The sequence below is a fragment of the Mirounga leonina genome, unplaced genomic scaffold, assembly GCF_011800145.1.
Source record: "Mirounga leonina isolate KUSES-001 unplaced genomic scaffold, KU_Mleo_1.0 Mir_174, whole genome shotgun sequence".
Lineage (NCBI taxonomy): Eukaryota > Metazoa > Chordata > Mammalia > Carnivora > Phocidae > Mirounga > Mirounga leonina.
In genome coordinates, this window is record NW_023270451.1 from 47,032,937 (window position 1) to 47,055,611 (window position 22,675).

General features: G+C 39.7%; 1 protein-coding gene and 1 pseudogene across 1 annotated transcript; both read right to left on the reverse strand.

The window, feature by feature from the left end:
* Positions 1–5,072: 5,072 nt before the first annotated feature.
* LOC118021305 lies at positions 5,073–6,844 on the reverse strand (annotated as a pseudogene).
* A 7,345-nt stretch (positions 6,845–14,189) lies between these two features.
* On the reverse strand, positions 14,190–17,478 carry LSM5 (LSM5 homolog, U6 small nuclear RNA and mRNA degradation associated). The gene is made up of 5 exons (XM_035020860.1): positions 17,377–17,478; positions 16,129–16,224; positions 15,841–15,868; positions 14,858–14,930; positions 14,190–14,447 (listed from the first exon to the last, which is right to left on the reverse strand). Exons 1-5 carry the CDS (start codon positions 17,420–17,422, stop codon positions 14,415–14,417), a joined length of 276 nt encoding a protein of 91 aa, XP_034876751.1. The 5' UTR covers positions 17,423–17,478; the 3' UTR covers positions 14,190–14,414.
* Positions 17,479–22,675: the final 5,197 nt, after the last annotated feature.

Below are 22,675 nucleotides of genomic sequence, written 5' to 3' on the forward strand. Positions count from 1 at the left end.
ATCGAGCCCCTGAGGCTCTGTGCTCAGTGGGGAGTCTGCTTGAGATTCTCTCCCTCTACCTCTCCTCCTACTCTCTCCCTCTCTCTATAAATAAATAAATCTTTTCTAAAAAAAGCCTCTGACACTGTATAAAATCTAAACCCTCTAGAATGGCTTTCAAGACCCTTCAGAATCCAACTCCCATCTACTTTTTTTAGGAAGGGTAAGATCATGACTCTCATACAAATATGAAGTGTTTTATTTAGCCCACTAGTTAATAAGGAACTGGAAAGGTGTTAAAATCCAGTCCAAAGGAGTATCCACAGAGCGGACACTTCTATAGGCACTCAGGAATGCTGAAATGAATTTGTTAACAGGAGCAAAACTGGATGCTTCCTTCCACCTGTATGCTTTGGGGTTGAAGGAGATGGGGATTCAACTGCATCTCCACCTGAAAAAATTCATTTTCATTTCTATAGACAAGAATCATTTGCCTTAGAGTTCTATAACTTACAGGGTTGGAAATAACTCAAAGACGGTGAGAGGCACAGACTTACTACAGAGCCACATAATACGGAAGAGTGCACTAGACAATGCCCAGCATTCTACAAGATACCCAGTAATCTTTTCTTTTTTTTTTTTTCCATTTCAAAGTCTGAGCATTTTTTTTAATACTTTCCAGCCTCATTATCAACAGTTTCTTCAGCCCTTCACCCTATGTTATTGCCACACTGTGCTCCTCACAGTTGCCTAGGAAAGCCCCACACACTTCTGGCCACATTCACGGGCACTTTCTGCACCCTCAGCATGAAATGGGCCCACTCTCTATTTGAAGATATACCCATCACTTTATTTATTCAGCATATACTCCTTTCTACACCAATAATAAGCCAAGCAGTGATGATTCAGAAGTGAAGAAGACAAGGTCTCAGCCTAACCTGGGAATTGTACCACACGTGTGCTATCTACCTTGAATCATCCAGACTTTGGGAAATGCACTGATGTCCAACCATTGTGTACCTGTGAGTTCAATGGGGCTTCCCTCAAAGTGCCAGGATATTTCCACTGTTGATCATTCTGAATGAAAGAGGAGCCCTCAAAGGAGACTGAGGAGGAACATTCAGAGGGCAAAGAAGATCAGGAGAGACCAAGACAAGACAACCAGAGGAGGAGGAAGAAGTGGCCAACAATGCAATCACCATGGAGAGGTCCAGCAAGAATAGGAATTAAATATGTCCATGGGTTTTGGAAACGCCCTTTTGCAGTGTTTCAATGGAAAGACAGAGGCAGAAGTCATATTACTGTGGGCTATAAAATGAAATAGGGGGTATAGAATTGTAGAGACTGGATGTGTTGGGTTTTTTTTTTTTTCTTTTGAAGGAATAGGAATTCAATTTTAGAACTAGAAAGGGGAGAAGGGTGGGAAGAAAAAGTGTAAATACAGTAGCTAAGTCAGTTCCCAAGCAATATTGTGATGTAGAAAGAGCACTGGATTTGGAGTAAAAAAAATTGCATTCAAATCCTGATTATGAGATTTCGGGTTTGTTTTGCAATCTCTTTAGACCTTAGTTTTCGTATCTGTGAAGTAGGTATGGTAATACCTCAAAATATCATTCAATGACATAATCTTTATAAAACATAGTACAAAGCCTAGGACACACTATGTGTTCAATATGTACTATTTTAAGCCTCAGAGAAACATTCATTGAGGTTTAGTTTGGTTTTTACATCCTGTCAGGCTGGGGTTTCAGAAGTGAAGAGTAAAAGTTCCCATTGTCCAAGTGAATTCCTTGTTAGTAAGAGTTTGCATTTCAGGATCTTTTTCTAAATAAGAACCTGGGAGATTATCTTTGCTTTGCTTTGCTTTGCTTTGCTTTGCTTTGCTTTGCTTTCCTTCGCTGAAAGGCAAGGCCCCAGAATAAACCCTACAAACCAGGTCTTTTGAGAATGGTACACTGCCCTTTCCTCCTTACTAATTTAGACCCCAGAAAGACTCTTAAGACGGAAGCAAAAGAGAAATATGAACAGCTCCTTTTTATTGCCACAGAGACAAAGAAACAAAGAACGGAAGCAGCCTGCAACAGAATTGACACAAACCCTAAGGCTCCTACGACTAACCTACCACCAATCGCCCTCAAGCCCCCAACCTGCCACTCCCACCCCCTGAAGAATTAACTACTTCAACAGATGACTTTAGGTTTCCTTTCTGTCCTAAAGAGGGGAAAACACTTTCTTTCCTCTAGACAGCATCCTACTTTGTCTCCACTTAGCCACATATCTCAGGACAAGGGCTTTTAAGATTAATGATGCTTTTCCAAGAGTAATTGCTTCTGCTCTAATCACATGCTATTCCTTGCTACCCACGGAGCTCAGCGTTAAGAGTGCCTAAAGGAATCAGCAAATTGCCCAAAATGCACTGCTCTCAAGCCTCCAGGTTGCTTAATAAATGATGATGAGTCACCCTAAGGCAGGTAGTCACCTCACATCCCTTACAACGTGAGCTTGCACGTCAATATGCTCCCTAGGAGCCAAATCAGAATGTTGGGCTGGGAAAGGTCAAGTCTCAGATTTCTTGAACACCTTCCCAGCTGTTTTTTTCCTTAATTGAGGTAAATTCACATAACATACAATTAGCTATTTTAAAGTGTACAATCAGTTGTGGGGCGCCTGGGTGGCTCAGTCAATTATGCATCTGACTTTGGCTCAGGTCATGATCTCAGGATCCTGGGATAGAGCCCCGCCTTGGGTTCCCAGCTCAGTATGGAGTCTGCTTCTCCTTCTCCCTCTGCCCCTTCCCCTGTTTGTGCTCCCTCTCTCTTCCTCTTTCTCTTTCAAATAAATAAATAAAATCTTAAAAAAAAAAAGTGCTGTTGGTTTAAAGTATACAATCAATTGTAGTCGGTGTATTCACAATGTTGCACAACCACCAGCTCTCTCTGGTTTCCAAACATTTCCATCCCCCCATTAAAACACCCTGGACCCATTTAAGAAGTCATTCCTCAGTCACTCCTACCTGAATCCCCTGGTAACCTCTAATCTGCTTTCTGTCTCTGGATTTGCCTATTCTGGATATACCATATAAAAGGAATCATATGTGACCTTTTGTGTTTGGCTTCTTTCACTTAGTGCAATGTTTTCAAGGTTCATCCATGTGGTAGCATGTATCAGCACTTCTTTCTTGTTTATGGCTGAATAGTATTCCACTGTGTGGATATACCACAATTTGTTTATCCACTCATCTGTTGGTGGACATCTGGGTTGTTTCACCTTTTGATTATTATGAATAATGCTGCTATGAACATTCTCGTACAGATTTCTGTGTTGATCCCAGATGGTTTTGATATGCCTCTTCACTCCTTTAGTTCACGAAGAACATTTGATTAGAACAACTTCCAAGAAACCCTCAGTAACAAGGAATAAGATAGCCTTAAGAAGAAAGGGATGTTCTTTTTTGTCATTTTGTTTTTAGTTTGCTACATGATTTTATTGAAAACATTTAGCATGGTACTGGAGAAACATTGTATTCCATACAGACACCACAGTGTCACTATTCCTGGATATTGCCATCATATAATATGATCTAATATGAATTTCTATAAATTTTTTATATAATTTGAGTTTGGGGTTCGATGACTTTTGCATGTTCATATTTCCCTGACTCCCTTATTTGACTAGATGGAGGCTGAGCCTCTTCTGATTCAACAGAGTTAGACATGAGCAGAAAATGGGGCTGGTCTTCTGGACCAGTGAGGAGCAAGAGTTGGGGAAGTCCTGGGATCAGCTGCTTAAAGATCAGATAAAGATAAAGATCAGAATACAAAGATCCTCTGATCTTTATCAACCTGGTTGGATTGCAATCCCCAAATCTTAAAATTTGGCCTGATAATGCACAAATGTATATAAAATACTTTAGAATACAAAAGTAATGTTAAGTAACGGTAGAACAACAAATTCTCAAACCAGGGAAACACAATGCAGATTTTTAAGTTAGATTTTCTGTCTGAGAATCACTATTGTAAAACTAGTTCAGTATATTCTTAGACTCCAAATATCTCAAAGCCAAATGTTTATCTCCAAATCAACTAGGATTAGCCATGTCAACATGTCTGTATTTGCATGTCAAGATGTCTTCATAAACAGGTCAAAAACTGCATTTCCATTTCTCCAAGGAAAGATACTCAAATGCAGAATTCATATATTTCTCAAAAATAATAGATACTACACAGCTTCAAACCATGGTCCTTTCATCATGCTAAACGAATTCTTTCCAGGTATGCACTGTTATACCATGCCTGTCCGATTTAAATGAAGTTCTCTGCACCGTAGAAACTCTGTACACCATAGAAAGGTCTACACCGGTTCTTCAATAACTAAACACTACTTGCTAGCTTTAATTTTGACTTCTTACTCTGTCAGAGATTAAAACTGTAAATGCTATTCAAATTTGTTTGATAAATAGCTTTGATTCTCAATTCAGAATTTACATCAGAGATTATATTATTTCCCTTTATTAAAATACAGCAGAATGGAGGTTCCCAGGTTCTGTCTAGCCAGGCAAATCCCTACACCTTTGTTTTTGATCTGAATTATTCAGATGGATATTCCAGCCAATATTTATCTAAAGTTCAACTCTTCTCTTCAGCTGTCTTGGTGGCAGGGCATCTCACTTAGGGAACTGCTGTAAATTATCAGCCTGTGGGTAACATAATCCTCAGTGAGGTTTTCCCCACCATCACTTTGACAATTTTTTAACATTATCCTAATGAAACAATTAAGGTTTACTTATTAATACTTTTTTCTTAACATTCTCTTATCTATATTTTTCAGATAAAATCTGCAGTTAATATAATCATTTGCCTGGGGCGCCTAGGTGCCTCAGTCATTGGGTGTCTGCCTTCGGCTCAGATCATGGTCCCAGGGTCCTGGGATCGAGCCCTGCGTCGGGCTCCCTGTCCAGCGGGAAGCCTGCTTCTCCTTCTCCCACTCCCCCTGCTTGTGTTCCCTCTCTCACTGTGTCTCTCTCTGTCAAATAAATAAGTAAAAAAAAAACTTAAAAAAAAATAATCATTTGCCTGACAGACTTGCTGCTTCAGAATACAAAAAGCAAAAGTGTATTTAATATGAATGAAATAAATACAGAAAGGGGATAGTGTTTAAATATGCAGTCAGAGGCACTCATAGCAGTTTATCTATTTCTTCTATCAAAAAGCAAAAAAGAAGATCAGACTGAGTAAGTGCTAATGGATTTAAGTTAGTCTTTATTTTGAGGGAAATCCACAACATAAGATTATTGAGGGGAAAATGAAGGATAGAGGAGACAAATACAATGAAAAAACAAAAACAAAACAGAGTGCACCTCAAAGAACTGGGAGCTCTGTACATCTTCCAACTTCAATTTGCAACCCACTAAGGCAGTCAGAAATTGCTCATCAATTTGATGATAAGTTTGAGGAGAATAGTTCTATTGCTAGACTTGACTTTGGAATTTTAAGACTTAGAAGTTCAAGTAAGTGTAGGCAGTTACCACATGTCTTAAGAAGTAGTAGTTTAAAAGTTGTGGAGATAGTCCCAGCTACATTAGAGACAATTCATAAAACTGCTTTTAGTTATGATTACATTGCCTCTGATTTGTCTATCAGAAAATAAATGATTCATTGGCATTTTTAGCTAAATAAAATTCAGTTTAAATTAAGGAAAATAGCTAACGAGTTTATTTGAACCCTGAAAGTCAACATTCACGGTATTTCATGATTTTCTAATGCACACTCAAAAAGAAAGAGCTAATTTCAGTTTTACCCCAATGATATTATTATTACACATAAACTAATACACAAAGTGCTTTAATAGGAAGTTATCTTTGACAATCTTGGAAATACGTAAACTATGAATTTCCACAAGGGGATTATATTATATGAGAAAATTATACAATTATATGATTGTGGCTTCAGAGTATCCTAAGAACAAAGGTAAAAGTTCCCCTTCACAACAAGGTAAAGTGACACCAAAACTTCTCATTCAAGACAAGTTCCATTAACAAGAAAACAAACATTCCTCTACCCCTAACCACTGTTTCCTAAAGCCATAGAGAGACGCTCCAAAGTTTAAAACAGAGATCTGATGCTTTAATATTCATCATTCTATATTTCACTGAATTCTAAAGTCAAAAAACTTTAATTCAGGGTATCATGTATGAAATCATAATATTCTGGAGATATGAAGGGCCATGGCTAAGAGACATGTACTGTTGTCCACTCTTCGGATTGCCTCAGCCAAAATCATTGAAATACCCATAACTTGAATCTTAGAGCAGTGTTTCGTTTTATCCTCTTGCAGAATGGGTTTGTGATGTTGACAGCTTCAGAGGCAGCATTACTAATTCTGGAAATAGCTGGCCCTGAGAAGATTCCATGAGTAAAAATGGCATAAACTTTAGTGGGTTTGGCATGGAGTAGCTTGATTGCAGTATAGCATTTTGTGCTGATCATGTCGACCACGAGGATGGCCACCTGATCTTTCATTAATCACCAACCAGAATCATCTTATTCATCTCCATGACTCTCCTTCTTTCTCTGTGTTACAAGGCAAATGCCACCTTCAGTCTGTCCATGGATGATAGCCTCCTGCTTCGGGGATAATGATGACACGGTTCCTCTGGTCTGCAATATTCTCCGGGTTCTCTATGTGAGTCACTCACAGGGATAGCACAGAAGCCCTGGTTCTGAGCAGCATGTAGGCCCATGGTAATGATGTGATCTGCCCCAGCTACTAGAAGCACAGAATGATTTGCATACAAGTACTTTTGGAGGTCATCCCAGGAAGCGAGCAGGGGAGCAGAGAAGTGTGTTACACGGTGTGACAGGATGTGTTAATGCTGTTATGACAACTGGGGCTCCATCCCATTGGGGACCCTCCAAGAGACTGCACAGAACACACCTGAGAATTGCCCCTATCTAGGAGCAAGAAAGCTCGGAGTTTTATCCATCAACTCCCATCCCCATTAGTTGAGAGCCACTCCTGGGGGCAGGAATTCTCCAGCACTTCCAGGCATAGCATGTGCATGAGGCCAGAGAAAACCTGCAAACAGGATCACGTGCTGGAGTAGGTCATTGGCGTTACATAGAAACTGTCCACCCAAGTTACAAGTGACCTCCATGGTAGGCCACGGGGCTATTGCAGGGGGCATTGACAGCATCTTCTACAGTTCCCAGAGCCCAATCCACAGGCAGATTCCTCAACTTCCACGCCTCAAACACAATCTCCTCTTTCAGATGTTCCTGCTGTCCATTTTAACTAGATTTTATCTGGATTCAAACAGTAACAGGATGGGGAACTGTTTCCCCACAGTGTGCATTGGGCCAGCCCCTAACAGTAATTCAGGAAAGGACAAGACCTAACAGGTACTAAGCACCCACTACAGGCCAGGTTCTGTACATACATGGACTCAAGGTAATGCTCAAAACAGCCCTATGACATACATAAGATCCTCCCAATTCTATATACATATACATATACACATACATATGAAAACTGAGATCTAGAGAGAGAAGTAACTTACTCCATCTCAAATGGCTAGGAAGTGACATAGTCAAACCAACTGTGGTAAACTCTAAAACCTCCTAGAGAAACCAGAGCCTCTTCACCTCTCAGGAAAAACATTTCCCTTAGATCAAGGGACCCAAGTTTAAAGAATTCCTGGAAACTTCAGAAAGCTCCAGTCCTCCTAGAGTTTAGGATGAAATAAATCTGACTCTCCAGCAAGACATCTTTTCCTAATACTGAAATCATACCTGAACCCTGAACCACATAAACCACTCCTTAATACACATCCACTCAACACAAAGCCTTTTACATATCCAGCTATTTTTGCTGCTTTGAGTTTATATGAAGAGGGACTGATGTGGAACAAGCCACAGAGCAGAAATCTACACCTACACGTTACCTCCCTCTAGGGGGACACTTTCCAGAGATAGGGATTACAGAAATTCAGCACCTATTAAGTGGAGAGATTCTGCCCACAAGTGGAGTAAGTTTTAAAGAGTCTGGGTGACGTACATGGCTGTCCATCATATGAGTTTTAAAACACTGATGCTCAAGATCTTTGTGGCATTTTAGAAAGCTCCAGTGCCTTGGCATAGCCTAGTCCCACTACCTGGAATGTTTTTCCCCTTTAGTAGGCAACAACCACTGAAACTCAGCTCAATGATTATCTTTTCTAGAGAGCCTTTCCTGACTACTCGTTGTGGAGGTGATCTCTCTCCCCTTCCTTTTATGCACCCACAGCCCCCTCTTCCTGCTCCATTTCTAGGTGTCCCTGGCAGCTCATCTGTGGTTCCCATCACTATGGAAAACTCCTTAAGCTTCTGCAATCTCCACCTGTGGCAAAATGAACACCCAATCTGGACCTAGGAGAAAACCTGGGCCAAACTGTCCCACTGAGCATATCACTTCTTCCCCATCTTTTCCTCACCCCCTTGCTGGCACAGGCTGCCTCCTGCCTGACTCAGTTTTCTCCACTAATTAAATGTCACACTTCCAGCTGCAATCACCAAGAGATGCTCTCCAGGCAATTCAGTAAAGGGAAAAATAAGGTCCTTCCCATTTCGTACTACCCTCATGAGATGTTGACCCGTGAAGCTGGTTGAAACTAATGACAAATAACAGGGTTACTGTGAGGACACGTTAATGTGGCCCATGTCTCAAGGAGCAGCAATTATGAGACAAAATGCCTTCCTTGCAGAATCCACCCCTCCCCTCTCCACATGCTCCAAAAGCCAATGTATTCCTCACATGGTACCACACTAGGGAGATCTCTTGTAGCTTTCTGGTCAAGATGTGAGCTTCTGAAAGGCAGGCACAAAGTAAGTGCTCGATAAATGATTGTTTTATTAATGAATTAATGATAACCATGAACAAAATTTGAAATCTCCCTGCCTCTTTTATTCTCTCTCAAACTTAAAACTAATTGCTTTGGAAGCTAGCCATTTTCTGATTAATACAGGCCACATTCTCAGTCTCGTTCTTAAAAAAAAAAAAAAGCTTCCTACTCTGTTGTCTCTTCTTAATTCAATAAGAAGCACGTGAGCCCCTTTGCCCAAGCCCTGTGCTTTGTGATAAAAGATTCAAAGATAACTAAAGGCTCAATTCTCAGAGGGAATGTTATGGACTAAGGGGCAGGTGGATTGAATTGTTGAAATGGAATTGCTGTGATGGAAAAATGATAAAACTAAGTTGACCCAGAGGCTCTTTAAATAGTAGTGATAACTACCACCATTTATTGAGCACTTACTATATGGTTGAAACTATACTGGATACTTTACATACTTGGTTAATTTTTACAACTCTAAGAGGTGGTTATTTTTCCCAATTTACAAAAGAGGTAATTGAGGCCAGAGACATTAAGTAGCCACCTAAACTCACACAACTAATAAAAGATTGATTGGGATTAGGGTTCAGGTAAGTCTGATTCTGGAGCCCATGTTTTTATCCACAACGTTATACTTAAAGATAATTTTTTATAGGGGTGCCTGGGTGGTTCAGTTGGTTAAACATCCAACTCTTGATTTTGGCTCAGGTCATGATCTCAGGGTCATGAGATCGAGCTCCACATCAGGCTCCACGCTCAGTGGAGTCTGCTTGTCCCTCTCCTCCTCCACCCCTTGCTTGTGCACACACTCTCTCAAATATTTTTTTAAAAGATAATTTTTTACAGTAAAAATGGCACCTCATACAGAAAATATGAATGAAAAGATTCCTCTTTGTAAAAAATAAGTGTAAAATAGTAAGGATTCAACCCTTTACCTGCCCTTGTGGTGCGATCCAATAGTAAGTACACAGAGTGGAAGACCAGAAACCTCTGGGGAGAGCGCCAAAGCATGGACTTCAGCAACTAGCTGCCTGTTCCACAGTGCCCTCTAGTGGTCAGTTTATGTCATTCATGATTATTCTTAAATTTAAGAACGAAATGGACAACAACCAAAGATTCAGTCACGGTCAACCTTGGATAAAGTTGATTAAGTCTGTCAAAATGTTTCAATATTTAGTCCTTATTCTCTTTGTGATACTTGGAAACATCCACCTTCAAGTAGTTTCCTCTGTCTTATCCCTGTTAGTCTGACTGCTACCTTGCTTTCTAATACACGACTTAATAATTATTAAGTAATAATTAATTACTAACTAATGTCAGTAAGAAACATTGATGAATATAAAAACTGGTGGGTTAAAGTGGGACGACGAACAGGATATTTGCAAGGTCTTGGAAAATCGCCCCACAAAATATTTAGTAAAAATGGAGGAAATTTTAACTTTACAGTGGAGAAACCTGACAATCATCAAAACTCAAGGTTAACAACATTAGAGATGGAACTAGTCAACGTTATGTGCAATGAGCTGCACTGGGAAGAATGGCACTAGTCCTGCGGTACCCCGGCCAGAAATGCACTCTGAGCTTACTCGTGGGGAGACAACAAATCCAATTTGAGGCATTTTTTACAATGGCTAGTTTCAGAAATACCAGAGTCATAAAGGTTAAGGGAAGACTGAAGAACAATTTCAAATTCAAGGAGACTGGAGAAACATGACCACTGAGTACAGCACAGGATCCAGGACTGGAACCCTGTGCTGTGGACACCTTTTGGGCAACTGATAAAACCTGAGTGGGGTCTGAGTTAGGGTATGTGGGAGCTCTTTCTGGATCTTGCAACTAAGTCTGAACTTGTTACAAAATACAATTTGAAAACTAAAAGGCCCCATGCATAAGCATTCCTATTTTGGCTTACAACGAGTTCACTGAGATTTTTCTCACCTTCAATCCTAGAAGATGTCATATTCCCTTGACAATAAAGGCCCACATTTTTTTCTTTACTGATAGAAATCTACCACACCTCTATGGGTGAAGCTGCAATTTTGGACCCTGAAATCTAAGACATGATGAGAGCTTGTGTAATCAACAAATCAACCCTCCAGAATGAAATTGAGACCACATGGATGGGAAGTGACCCCCAAGCCTATGGACAAATTCCTCCTTGGTCCAGACCAAAGTCTGGCATTCAAGGCTGCAGATGAATCATTGCCTACCATCTTGGCACTAACAATGTAAACTAGAACTCCACTAGTACTCCATAATACACATGGAACTTAGCTGCCTTGCAGTTCAAATGCAGCAAAAACTGTTCTGTCCACTAATATATCCACTAACATATACAAATTTTCATCGCTATCATCAAACCTTGCTTCAGTCACACCTATTTTAAAAACTAGCCCTGCAGCAGCCTACACTCTAAGGCAGTGGGGCTCAAGCTTCAGTGAGGATTAGAATTACCTGGGGAACTTGGGAACACTATAAAAATACAAAGGCCCAAGGCCCTACCCCACTTCAACAAGCCTGGGCCTTTGTGTTCCTTACTAGTCTCTGAGTGATTCTGATAGCAGTTTTCAAACCAAAATTTGAGAAAAACTTACACAAGTCACCAATGCCAGCATACTTTCTGCCTTTGCTGCTCTCATTTTTGCTGAGGCCTCACCATCTCTCTAGGGCCCAGCACATGCAGCCCTGCCTCAAGAGAGGAAACAACCCCTGGTGGAAAAACAGCCACTCACCAGCAACCCGCCAAAGCGAAAATCCTATATGGTCAGCACCTAATACAAGATCGTTTCAGCTTCAAACCACCCATTTTACCCCACTGGAGTATTCACTCACAGCATTTTTTTCCCAATTTTTATTCATTGTCTAGATACAGTGCTCCTCACCCCTGCACTAAACATTTGGAAATTTTGAAGAGTCCAATAAATAGCATCCCTGCCATTTACAACAGCGATTCTCAACCATGGGTGATTATTTTACCCTCAGATGACACTTGGCAACATCTGGAACCATTTTTGTCACAACTGGGGAAGAAGAGAAAGAAGAGGAAGGATGCTATTGGCATCTAGTGGTAGAGGCCAGGGATGCTACTAAATATTCTACAATGCCCAGGATGGTCCACACAACTAAGAATTATCCAGACAAAAATGTCAATAGTGTCAAGGTCAAGAGACCCTTATGTAGAGTAGTACCCATTCTAAACGAATTGCAGCATAAGACAAAAGCAGAAGCAGATAGGAGTCATACTATCATCTTTATTACTGTTAAAGATCAGGTTAAGAGCTATTGTTTATCTGTAGGCAAGAACCCCGGTAGACTCATCCACCTTGCCACAGACTAGGTGATTGCATGCCTCCCTAAGTGATGTCAGGCTTCTCTAAAACTCCTAGCATGTTGAAGCTAAGAAGACAAGGTCCTTGCAGGCTAACTCCTAGGAAAAAAAATTAAGAGCTGAACATGACCACCCATTTCCCATTGGATGATAAGTAAAAAGGTGAAAAGAGGGCACTATTACATTTGATCCCCCTCCAAAGAGAAAGAAATAACAGGAGGAAAACATTCTCCCGCAAGGGTCAGAAGTTGGGGCAGCGGGGAGCCCAACAGGCTCCTAGTAGCTCCTGAGAACCAACCTTGTATCTTTGGGGAAGTTTGCAAGCTAGCTGTTAAACCCTTGGCAGCTTGAAATCAGCCACAGTAGGAGTATTTATACCATGAAAAAAAAAAAAAAAATACCACACAGCAGTGCTTTGTCTTTTGGAAAATAAAGTTGGATTTAAAAAAAAGAAAAAAGATGAGGTTCCTGGGTGGCTCAGTCAGTTAAGCCGCTGCCTTCGGCTCAGGTCATGATCCCAGGGTCCTGGGACTGAGCCCCGCATCGGGCTCCCTGCTCCGCGGGGAGCCTGCTTCTCCCTCTCCCTCTGTCTGCCGCTCTGCCTGCTTATGCTGTCAAATAAATAAAATCTTAAAAAAAAAAAAGTTGGATCCTTTTTTGTTATGGAAACACTAAAATTGAAGATAGATGCAAGATTTAAAAGGAACAAAAAAACATAAAGTATCAAAAATATAATCATACCAAAGAAGGTCTTTCTAATCCATGTGTACCAATGACAAAAATCATAAAGGATATAATCAACATATGACTACATAAAGATACATTATTTATGTCAAAAAAAAAAAAAGCACCAATAACGGGAAAATTATAAACTGGGAAAATTATCTACAAAATACATGACTAAGAGTAACCTCTTAACAATTCTTACAAATTTGTAAGAAAGACAAGCATCTCAATGGCAAAGCCTCATATAAGTAATTCATAAAACACAAATGAGTCCAAAATTAATAAAGAAAACTTTAAACATACCAGGTTTTGCCTATCACAGCGGCAAAGCGAGAAGGCAGAACATAGCCAATGTTGGGAAGTATGTAAAGAGTACTACAGGGAAAAAAAAAAAATACCATGAAAAACTGCTGGCAAAGTATAGGATGGTACAAACTTTTTGCTGCCAACATGACTATACCCTTTGACCTCACATTATCAATTTGTTCTAAGAAAAATAAAGATGTATAAAGATTTAGTTAGACTACTATGGCCAATAGTAAAAATAGGCTAAATTATGGTATATCCATTTAGTGAAAGATGATGCAAACACTAATATTGCTGAAATATTTGACATGGAAAGATGTGCATCATTCAAATTTTTTTAGTCTTAAATGGGGCTACAAAACAGTATATTCAGGATGAGCATGTTTTTGTGAAAATGACGTGTATGGAGTATACTGAGAAAATCTAAGAGGCTATACAGCAAAGTGTAATGAATATTTCCCTTTTTACTTATCTCCATTTCTACAATGTGCATATATTTACCTGTATATTTTGCCTTTATAGTCAATATACAATACGATATTAGTTTCAGGTGTACAACATAGTGGTTCAACAATTTTTTTACATCCCACTATGCTCACCACGATACATAGTCACCATCTGTCACCATATGTCATGACAATATTATACCCTATATTCCCTATGCTGTACTTTCCATCTTCAAGACTTATTTTATAACTGAAAGTTTGCTTGTTTTTAATAGGAGTTAATGGAACTTGAGTTCAGTAGAAAAATCTTCATTTCAAGGCATCAGAGTTTAAATTGAATTTTGTAAGTAATCATTTTAGGTTTTTAAAATGCAACTGTTCAAAATGAAAGTTGGTCATTTTGTTTGGAACAATTTTTGTTTGAGAATCAAATGGTCATGTAAATCAGGAAGCAAATGGACAAAATTATAGGAAAGCAAGTGACAAAATAACTACAATCTTTGTTACACTGGTTATTGCAGTACAAAAAGTAAAACGACAGTTAACCAAAAACACTTTTATTTTAGTCTTCAAAGAACAAACTGTTCTTCTTTTTCCAAGATAATAATGATTAACTTACAAAAATGAGCATTTACAATGCATCTTCAAAACATTTCCCTTTAACGGGAAATTTAGCTTTACAGAATCCAAACATTAAAAGGTTAAACAAAATTTTTCTATCTTGTTGTCATTATAAGAAAAAACAGAGTAAGTCAAGGAAATCCATTCATACTTCAGGACCTTCTCCTCCAGGAACCAGCTGCAGAGAAGGAAAAAGAGCTTATTAGTAACACCACCACCCACACCATCTAAAAACCCCTCCTCATCAATCAAAGCCACTGTGCCTCTCTGCCCCTCCCTCACATTCCCATATTCTCCAGGTCATTGCTTCTGTTTACAATTCCCAACATCATCAATTAATATTTAGAGCCTAAACAAGGATTCTTGGCAAACTAAAAGATTAAAAAGCCCAAGCAAACTAATCTCTAGGCCTACTGTCATCTTCAGTAGCTCAGCTTTAGAGTCCTGATCACAAGAGCATCTCCTTCCCAACTTAAGCACCACTGGGCCCTGAACATTTAGTCAAGGCAGGTAATCTGTAATACCTGCCTCACAAAAATGGGCTAACATCTTTAAAAAAAAAAACAAAAAACAGCTTCACTGTCTTACCATTGTTATATTATTTCCATTGAGCAGAATTTGATCTAATTTAGTGATCCTTCTTCCTTCTGGTGTGATTTCACTAAATGAAGAGATAAAATAAGAGTCAAGATAAATAATGATAGTCAAAGCCAACATTCTGACCCCTAAAAAGTTATTCTTGTATACAAATGAATGTGAGGTCAAGCAATTGTATCTGTGGTTTTCAGAGACAAAGGTTAGCCACTGGATGACCAAAGGCAACAGAGTAAACGGTCTGGCCTAAGATCCACACCCACTAGGACTGATCTTCATAAAAGAAGCTGAAACTTGCCAAGGAGATCAAATATGAAATGGAATGTTTATTAGTTTCACTTTTTTACTTTTACTTACTACTAATCCCTATCCATTAAACAAATCTGTAATCAACTCAATTTTGAAAGCAGACACTGGTTATGATCTTTAAAACTAATATAATGGGGGGCACCTGGGTGGCTCAGTCGTTGAGCGTCTGCCTTCGGTTCAGGTCATGATCCCAGGTCCTGGGATCGAGCCCCACATCGGGCTCCCTGCTCGGCGGGAAGCCTGCTTCTCCTTCTCCCACTCCCCCTGCTTGTGTTCCCGCTCTCGCTGTGTCTCTCTCTATCAAATAAATAAGTAAAATATAAAAATAAAAATAAAACTAATATAATGGAGCCATCGTTTATATTTTATGCTACACAGTGAAATGTTCTATCAGTACCTTGATTTGCCTGAGCCCAAACAGCCTTGGCTGTTTTTAGTTTTTGTCTTAAAGCTCTGTCTCCATTAACTTCCTAACAATTCATTAATAATTACATCATGGTAATCACTGCAGGATCCAATTTTACCAGCGTCCGTAGATAAAATTTCTATCTCTAAGGTATTTCCAACAAGCAATGCTTCTTCATAAATCATTTGAAACTCATTAATACTAAAATTGACTTAAAGAGAGATCCCCCCCCACCATTTCTTTAATTTTTAACAGTACTCACAATTCAGTGACATCCTCCAGTACCATATCTGAAATTTGGTGTTAAGGTTGAATTTACTCTGGTTTCTACCTTTATTCAGTGTTATTACAGTGTTTAACACAATGGCTCAAATACAGAATACTTGTATTTGGTAGAAACTTTTATCTTCTTTCAGTATACACACCTCTTAGAACGCTATCATGCTGAGAATAAATTTTCATTATAATAATCAGTAAGTACTGTCAATATTATTTCTGTTCTTAAATACTGAAGAAAAACCCATACCACCACCAACTTTTAAAAGGATACTGACAAAGTCATCAAATCCCAAAAGTGTTCCAACAATTTCTTTATCACTCTTCATCACAATGTGAATTCTTGATCCTATACATTTGTCCACAAGCTCTATATATATTTAAAAAAAAAAGAGAGAGAGAGAGAGAGAATGGGGAGAGGAAAAAGATTATTTTACCTATTCATTACTTCAACAAATATTTGAGTGCCTACTGGCACTTGTTACTTGCATATGGTAAAAGATAAACCAGCAAAAGTATTCATTCAAAAACTTTAGATCTTATAGTACATATCCCTGTTGCATAATTAACAAAAATTTTGTTTACCACTTACCTCTCCTTTGTTGAAATTTATCACGATTGTGGTTTTATGTCATTTTTAGGTTATTTGATTAACATATGAACCCCCTCCCCTCAGAGTCTAAGCTCCATGAGAGCAGAGACTGTGGTTGTTTTCCCATGACTATATCCTCAACGGTCAATGCCTGGCATATACCAAGCATTCAAAAAGAGTTTGTGGAACGAAGGAATGAAAACTTTTAAGTCACGGCACCTCCAATAACTCAATCAACTCTTCAGCTACAAAATACTGGAAGAGACAGGCACAGCCATCTTCACTATCACTTCATCTTTACTATCTCTGTGTTCTGACAGCACTTTCAACATTTCTTTAGCTGGCTTAGCAATTATTTGGCATGATGTTTACTTGTCCAGTGTTCTACCTCCTCCAATGGTTTGCGTGCTATCTGAAGGCAATGGGTGTGATTTAAATTTGTCGAATAGTGCCCAGCCCAGCCATGTGTCTAGTGCACAGAGGCTCGGTAACTGCTGAATAACAAAACCAGTTTCCAGATCTCTCCTTTAGGGTCCTTCCAGGTGCCGGTGCTTCTCTCAATAACCAGTCAGACATACAACAGGGTCTAATCTGGAGAACTTAAATGCCAGGTGGAGTGGGGGTGCTACCCATGACTGTAGAGGCGAGCCCACAACAAAGAAGGCCGAAGACGCATTTACTACGTGTGGACCTTTTCGGGTGACGGTTTGGTTGGCGAGTCACAGGTCCCCGCCTCAAGGAACCCTACCACGCTGAAAAGGCATGGGCGGCCCGGGGCCACAGAGACTTGGGGGCCCAGAGACGAGCCGCGGAGGGGTAAAGCACTTCATCCACACATTTCTCCAACACTCGGCTAAGGGCTACTTCAGCCGCAGCCCCTTGGCCCCCAACGCTTAACCTGAACGCTCCGGTCCCCCTCCCTACGATTACCTAGAGGCAGCAGCTGCGACGGGTTAGTAGTAGCGTTAGCCGCCATGGCTACGCCGGAAGTGGCCTACCAGCAGCGACGTTTGCCCGGCGAGTTTGAAAGAGCGCGCTTCCGCTCCCCCCTCTTTCCCGCAGCCCAGGCAGGCTCGACCAATCTGAGGCCGAACGTGCGATCCAACCAGTCCGCGAGAGTCGCTCTCAGTTGCTGCTTTCCCGGGCCCTGAGCCCTCAGTAAGTAGTTCTGTCCTCTGAACAATGTGCGGTGTCGGCAGTTACCGGCTTTCCCCAGGCAGTTTCCGACAGACTTTAGAGGTATCCTGCTTTGGGAATAAAGTCTTCCTGTAACCCGGAAGGTTTTGCAAAATACGGCAACCTTTGAGTCGTCTTATTGCCCCCTTTGAAGTTGCATCTCATCTCAAGTCAGGATCTTTTTTCAGACCGAATCAATTCATTTTCTCCGCCACCAGTTGGCTGTGTTGCAGTTTTTGTAAAAACCATTTTTGAAAGAATCTCCTCCTGGGGAGCCTGAGTGGCTCAGTCGGTTAAGCCTTGGACTCTTGATATCAGCTCAGGTCTTGATCTCAGGTTGTGGGTTCAAGTCCATCGTTGGGCTCCACGCTGGATAGGGAGCCTACTTAAAGAAGAGAGAGAAAGAATCTACTGCTTCTTTTAAAAGTCCAGTGAATTGAAAACCCACAACCAGCATTTTTTTTTTTAATTTTTCTAGGGTGGAAATTTAAAATACGTTTTCTTTTTATTTCTACTACCTTATTTTATCATTCTTACCTTGTCATATCTAGGAGTCTAATTTATTACACTTTATTATTCACTTTTAACACTTAACTGTCTTGTCTAACAAGCAACCAGCAGATGTCACTCTCTGTTAATGTCATCACACTTAGGAAACCTGCTTTTGCACTTCTGTTTTGAAAAGAATAGAAAGCAACTTCTCTGCCTTAAATCTGTTTTATATTTGTATTCCAGGAATTTAAAGGCGAAGAGTCTAAACAGGAGACCAGAAAGTTGCAATGCATCCATCATTCATTCATTGAACAAATAGACGTTAGTTACACACTATTTGGCATTTTTGCTGAGTATAAAACAGTGTACAAAACAGAACTACATCTTCTGCCCTTGTAGGAGCTTAAGGATGAATGGGGGAGAAAGACTACTAACAAACATTATGTACAAGGCATATAAAATTTAATATATAAAGCAAAAGACCTCTTAGCTTCAGGAACCTCAGAGAACTAGAGATCCTTGGTATGATTTAAGGAAAATGTAAGAAGGTTCAGAAGTCCTAACAGATGGCTCCTTCAGTTCAAAACTTCTTAGGGTTCAGCCTTCTAAACACCAAGCCAATTCTGGCTTTTTATGCATTTCATAAATATTGAGCATCTACTATGTGCCAGAAAACTTACAGATACACTTAAACCTAATTTTTATGACTATCCTGTGAGACAGGTGTTCAAATGGAACATTCATGCTCAGAGAGGTTAGATAACTTGCCCACATAGACAGTTTGGGAAGTTTCACAAAGGAATTGACAGAAGTCTAGTCTTGAAAGATAAATAAGAATTGGATAGGCAGAAAGGCTGCAGGAACAGCATTCCAAGCAGAGGGAACACCATGTGCAATCAGCATACGCCCACCACCAAACCTCTTTTGCTGCACTTTTATTTCAACCTCTAACTTTGGCATAAAACTCTTCCCTTCCCAAATGTTTTCCTTTAACCTCAGTCCTTAGTGATTTTACTTTATTGCACTTCAGATGCTCTGGCCTCAAGTTCTGGTAAAATCCTGTTCATCCTCCAAGACCTGCTCAAATGTGACCACCTCTGTGAAGCTTCTCTGACCTGCAGACTTGGTAGGCTCTCTCATTGTTTCACAACAATGTTAATAGTTTTCAAAATGCTCTCAATGTATTCTCCTATAATTATCTTTACAGGGGGTTACCTCCCTCCCCAAAGACTGTAAGTTCCTCAATGTCAAGAATTTTGGAGTACAGCAGTTACATTCATTGGTTCTGAAGTTAAATGACTTTGGTTCGAATCCTATCCCTACCACAATTCCTTCTAGTTATTTGACCTTCAGCAAGTTATTTAACCTTTCTAAGTGTCAATATACCCACTGGAAAAAAGTGAGGATAATAGTATCTACTTTAGGATTGTTCTGAAGATTAAATGAAATAATCCATGAAAAGTGGCTAGCAGACTGACACAGTGCTTATCCATTAAATGTAAGCTTTTATTGCTTGTTTATCTTTATTTCCTAATACTTATTAACATGATGGTTGGCTTAGAGTAGGTGCTACAAAGCTAGCATTGCTAGCTGGTTTCACATTTATCTTGTTTTATAACCAGACATAGACCAGGCAACAATTTTTTTAAATTTTTAAAAAGATTTTATTTATTTATTTGTGCAAGAAGAGAGCAAGAGCACACAAGCAGGGGGAGAGGTAGGCAGAGGGAGAAATAGGCTCTCCACTGAGCAAGGAGCCCAATGAGGGACTCGATCCCAGGACTCTGGGATCATGACCTGAGCCAAAGACAGATGCTTAACCAAGTGAGCCAATTTCTTTTGATGCACTGTGCCTACCATAGTTCCAGGTGTACTGTAGGGCCTAATAAATGTTCTTTAAATTGATTCTCACTATTTATTCATCCCCATCAATATTCTCCTTAATCTTCTTAAGATTCTAAAGACAGAGTAATGCCAAATTTGTTTGTGAAGCCCTTTTCTTTCCCTGGTTTTCTTTTCTATTTCTATTCTTGTTTTATTTTTACCACACCAATAAGGAGAGTAGGGACCAAATTCAAAGCACTATCGCTACTTGATAGACTTTAAAATTCAGGAAAAACATAATTTGAGAAAGTCAACACTTTGTTTTCCATTAGCAATTTCATACTATTGATAAAGAAAAAAGTCTATTTATATTCTGAAAAAGGAGATGTAGTTCATTTACACAGTAGAGTTAATGGGGATTGCTTGGAGTGGTTTTATTTTATCACGTTCTCTCCTTAGGCAAGGTGCAAAAAGGAACAACAGTCCAATTCCAGATGGAGACTTCATTTTTAATGAACTTGAAAACATGTCATTGCTCTGTGTCTCCAGGGTTTTTCTCCCCTTAGCTCTTACTTACAGAGCTGACATAAAATAGAATCTATAATTCATCATAAAATATATGTAACTAGAAGAGGCTCTTCAACTTATTATGTGTTCAGAAAAGCATTTCTAATTTTTTTCCCTGGAGATAAATGTCATCATAAAAATACATGCAAAAGTTTCCTTTCAAAATAATGTTCAGCCAGTATTCTGTTATCTCAAATTATTTACAATCTTGGTAATCTTCCAACACTTTAAAATAAAGGAGAAATTTAGCGGGTGCCTGGGTGGCTCAGTTGGTTAAAATAAAGGAGAAATTTCTACTTTTTTCTCAATAGCTATTTGTCCTTAAAGACAGTATCTTGTTCGTGACTTTATTCTATATTAATACAACTCATTTAAAAACCAATGTAAGGGGCACCTGGGTCAGCTAAGCGTCTTTCTTCAGCTCAGGTCATGATCCTCCTGAGATCAAGCCCCATGTCAGGCTCCCTGCTCAGCAGGGAGTCTGCTTCTTCCTCTCCCCACCTCCTGCTCATACTCTCTCTTGCTATCTCTTTCTCGAATAAATAAAATCTTTTTTTAAAAAACAATGTAAAGGTTGTCATTCTATACTGCTAAATGGACCAGTCTGTATATTTAGAGATGGAAAAAATTCTGGAAATTCCCTTGCTTACTTTCTCTTCCAATTTTCCCAATAATATACTTTTTAAGCATTTAAGCAACATAATAGTTATGAATAGATGATTTAATCTTAGTTGGAAGGTCTAGGATGCAAAGTGTTACAGATTTTTATAAAGCTGTAACTGGGTTTCCTGCACAATGAACTAAATAATTGGTGTTCACTGTAGATATAAAGTTTTTTAAAAAGAGATTTTATTTATTTACTTGACAGAGAGAGAGAGAGCACAAGAAGGGGGAGCAGCAGGCAGAGAGGGAGAAGCAGGCTTCCCGCTGAGCAGGGAGCCGGATGCTGGGCTCAGTCACAGGACCTTGGGATCATGACCTGAGCCGAAGGCAGATACTTAACTGAGTCACCCAGATGCCCTACCCTTACATCTTTTTAAAATGACTGTTCTATTACACTTTAATTTTGGCTATGCCAATTGTGGAAAATATTGAGGCAGATGGAAGAAAACAGTAAGATATTCTGCATACAGGGAATAATATAGTTTCACACACAGTTCTGAACCAACACCAAGAATTTTGTAATATAGTAAAGAAATGGTAGCAACATCTTGAAAATTTTCTACAATATTTTTATTAGCATTAAAACACTTCTACTGAATCATAGAAACTAAACTGGTTTATAGGAAGCCTACTGTTTTTCTCAGCTATACTTCAATTAGAATGCAAGTCCTTAAATTACAAGGCCAGGAATGTAAAATAACTGCTAAGGTGTCTAAGCTAAGGGATATGCAACCAGTAATGGTAAACTTCACAGCCAATTATAGCAGTAATCTCGAACTCTATTTGAAGCAGGCACCTATCCTTTAGTCTTTAAAAATAAAGTTGAAGTAGTACAATTAGTTAGGACATTAAAAATACTGTTGACAACAAATCAAATTTATTTTGTACTGACCGGAGTACTAAAGCCAGAAAAAGACAGAATGAAAATAATATATTTTTTTTTAAACATCAGGACTAGAATAATCATTTACAGGTCTCCTTGTAAACTTCCTTTATTGTTAAGGATATTTTACTTCAGGTCTTGAAACGCTTCCAAACTCCTATACATAATACTTAAATAAGAAAAAAAAAAAGAACCCTAGAACGAAGCAAAAGAAAAAACCTGGGGAAGTAATTTAAAGATTGAATACACAGATATAGAGCCCCACCAGTATGACTCCCTGTTACCAAGGCCAGAGAGGCGAAGGAAATGGATGAAGGAATTGGATAAAGGGGAGTGAACAAGAAAAGACGTTAAAAAAAAGAGGAAAGCTAAAGAAAGAGGAGGGAAGGGGCGGGGATTTTAAGGAGGAAAAAGAGAGGGCAAAGGAGGAGAAAGCGAGTTAGGGTCGCACGGAAGAGGCAGGGGATAGAGGCGCCATGTGTCCCCGCAGGCCCCGCCCCCGGCCCCGTGTCCACGCCCCTAGGACCCCGCCCCACGCCCAGGCCCCGCCCCGTCAGGTTCCCTCCGGGTCCTGTCCCGCCCCTCCTCGCTGGCGGCGGCCGCCGCATCAGGTGACAGCCCGGA

What these genes read in the sequence shown, in the direction of transcription:
- LSM5 (XM_035020860.1), bottom strand. Translation starts at nt 17,422, where the DNA reads ATGGCGGCTAACGCTACTACTAACCCGTCGCAGCTGCTGCCTCTAG. An exon ending in GTCGCAGCTGCTGCCTCTAG is followed by an intron (nt 16,225 to 17,376) that starts GTAATCGTAGGG and finishes AAATATATATAG; the next exon opens with AGCTTGTGGACAAATGTATA. An exon ending in ATGGAAATAATATAACAATG is followed by an intron (nt 14,448 to 14,857) that starts GTAAGACAGTGA and finishes CCTTCTCTGCAG; the next exon opens with CTGGTTCCTGGAGGAGAAGG.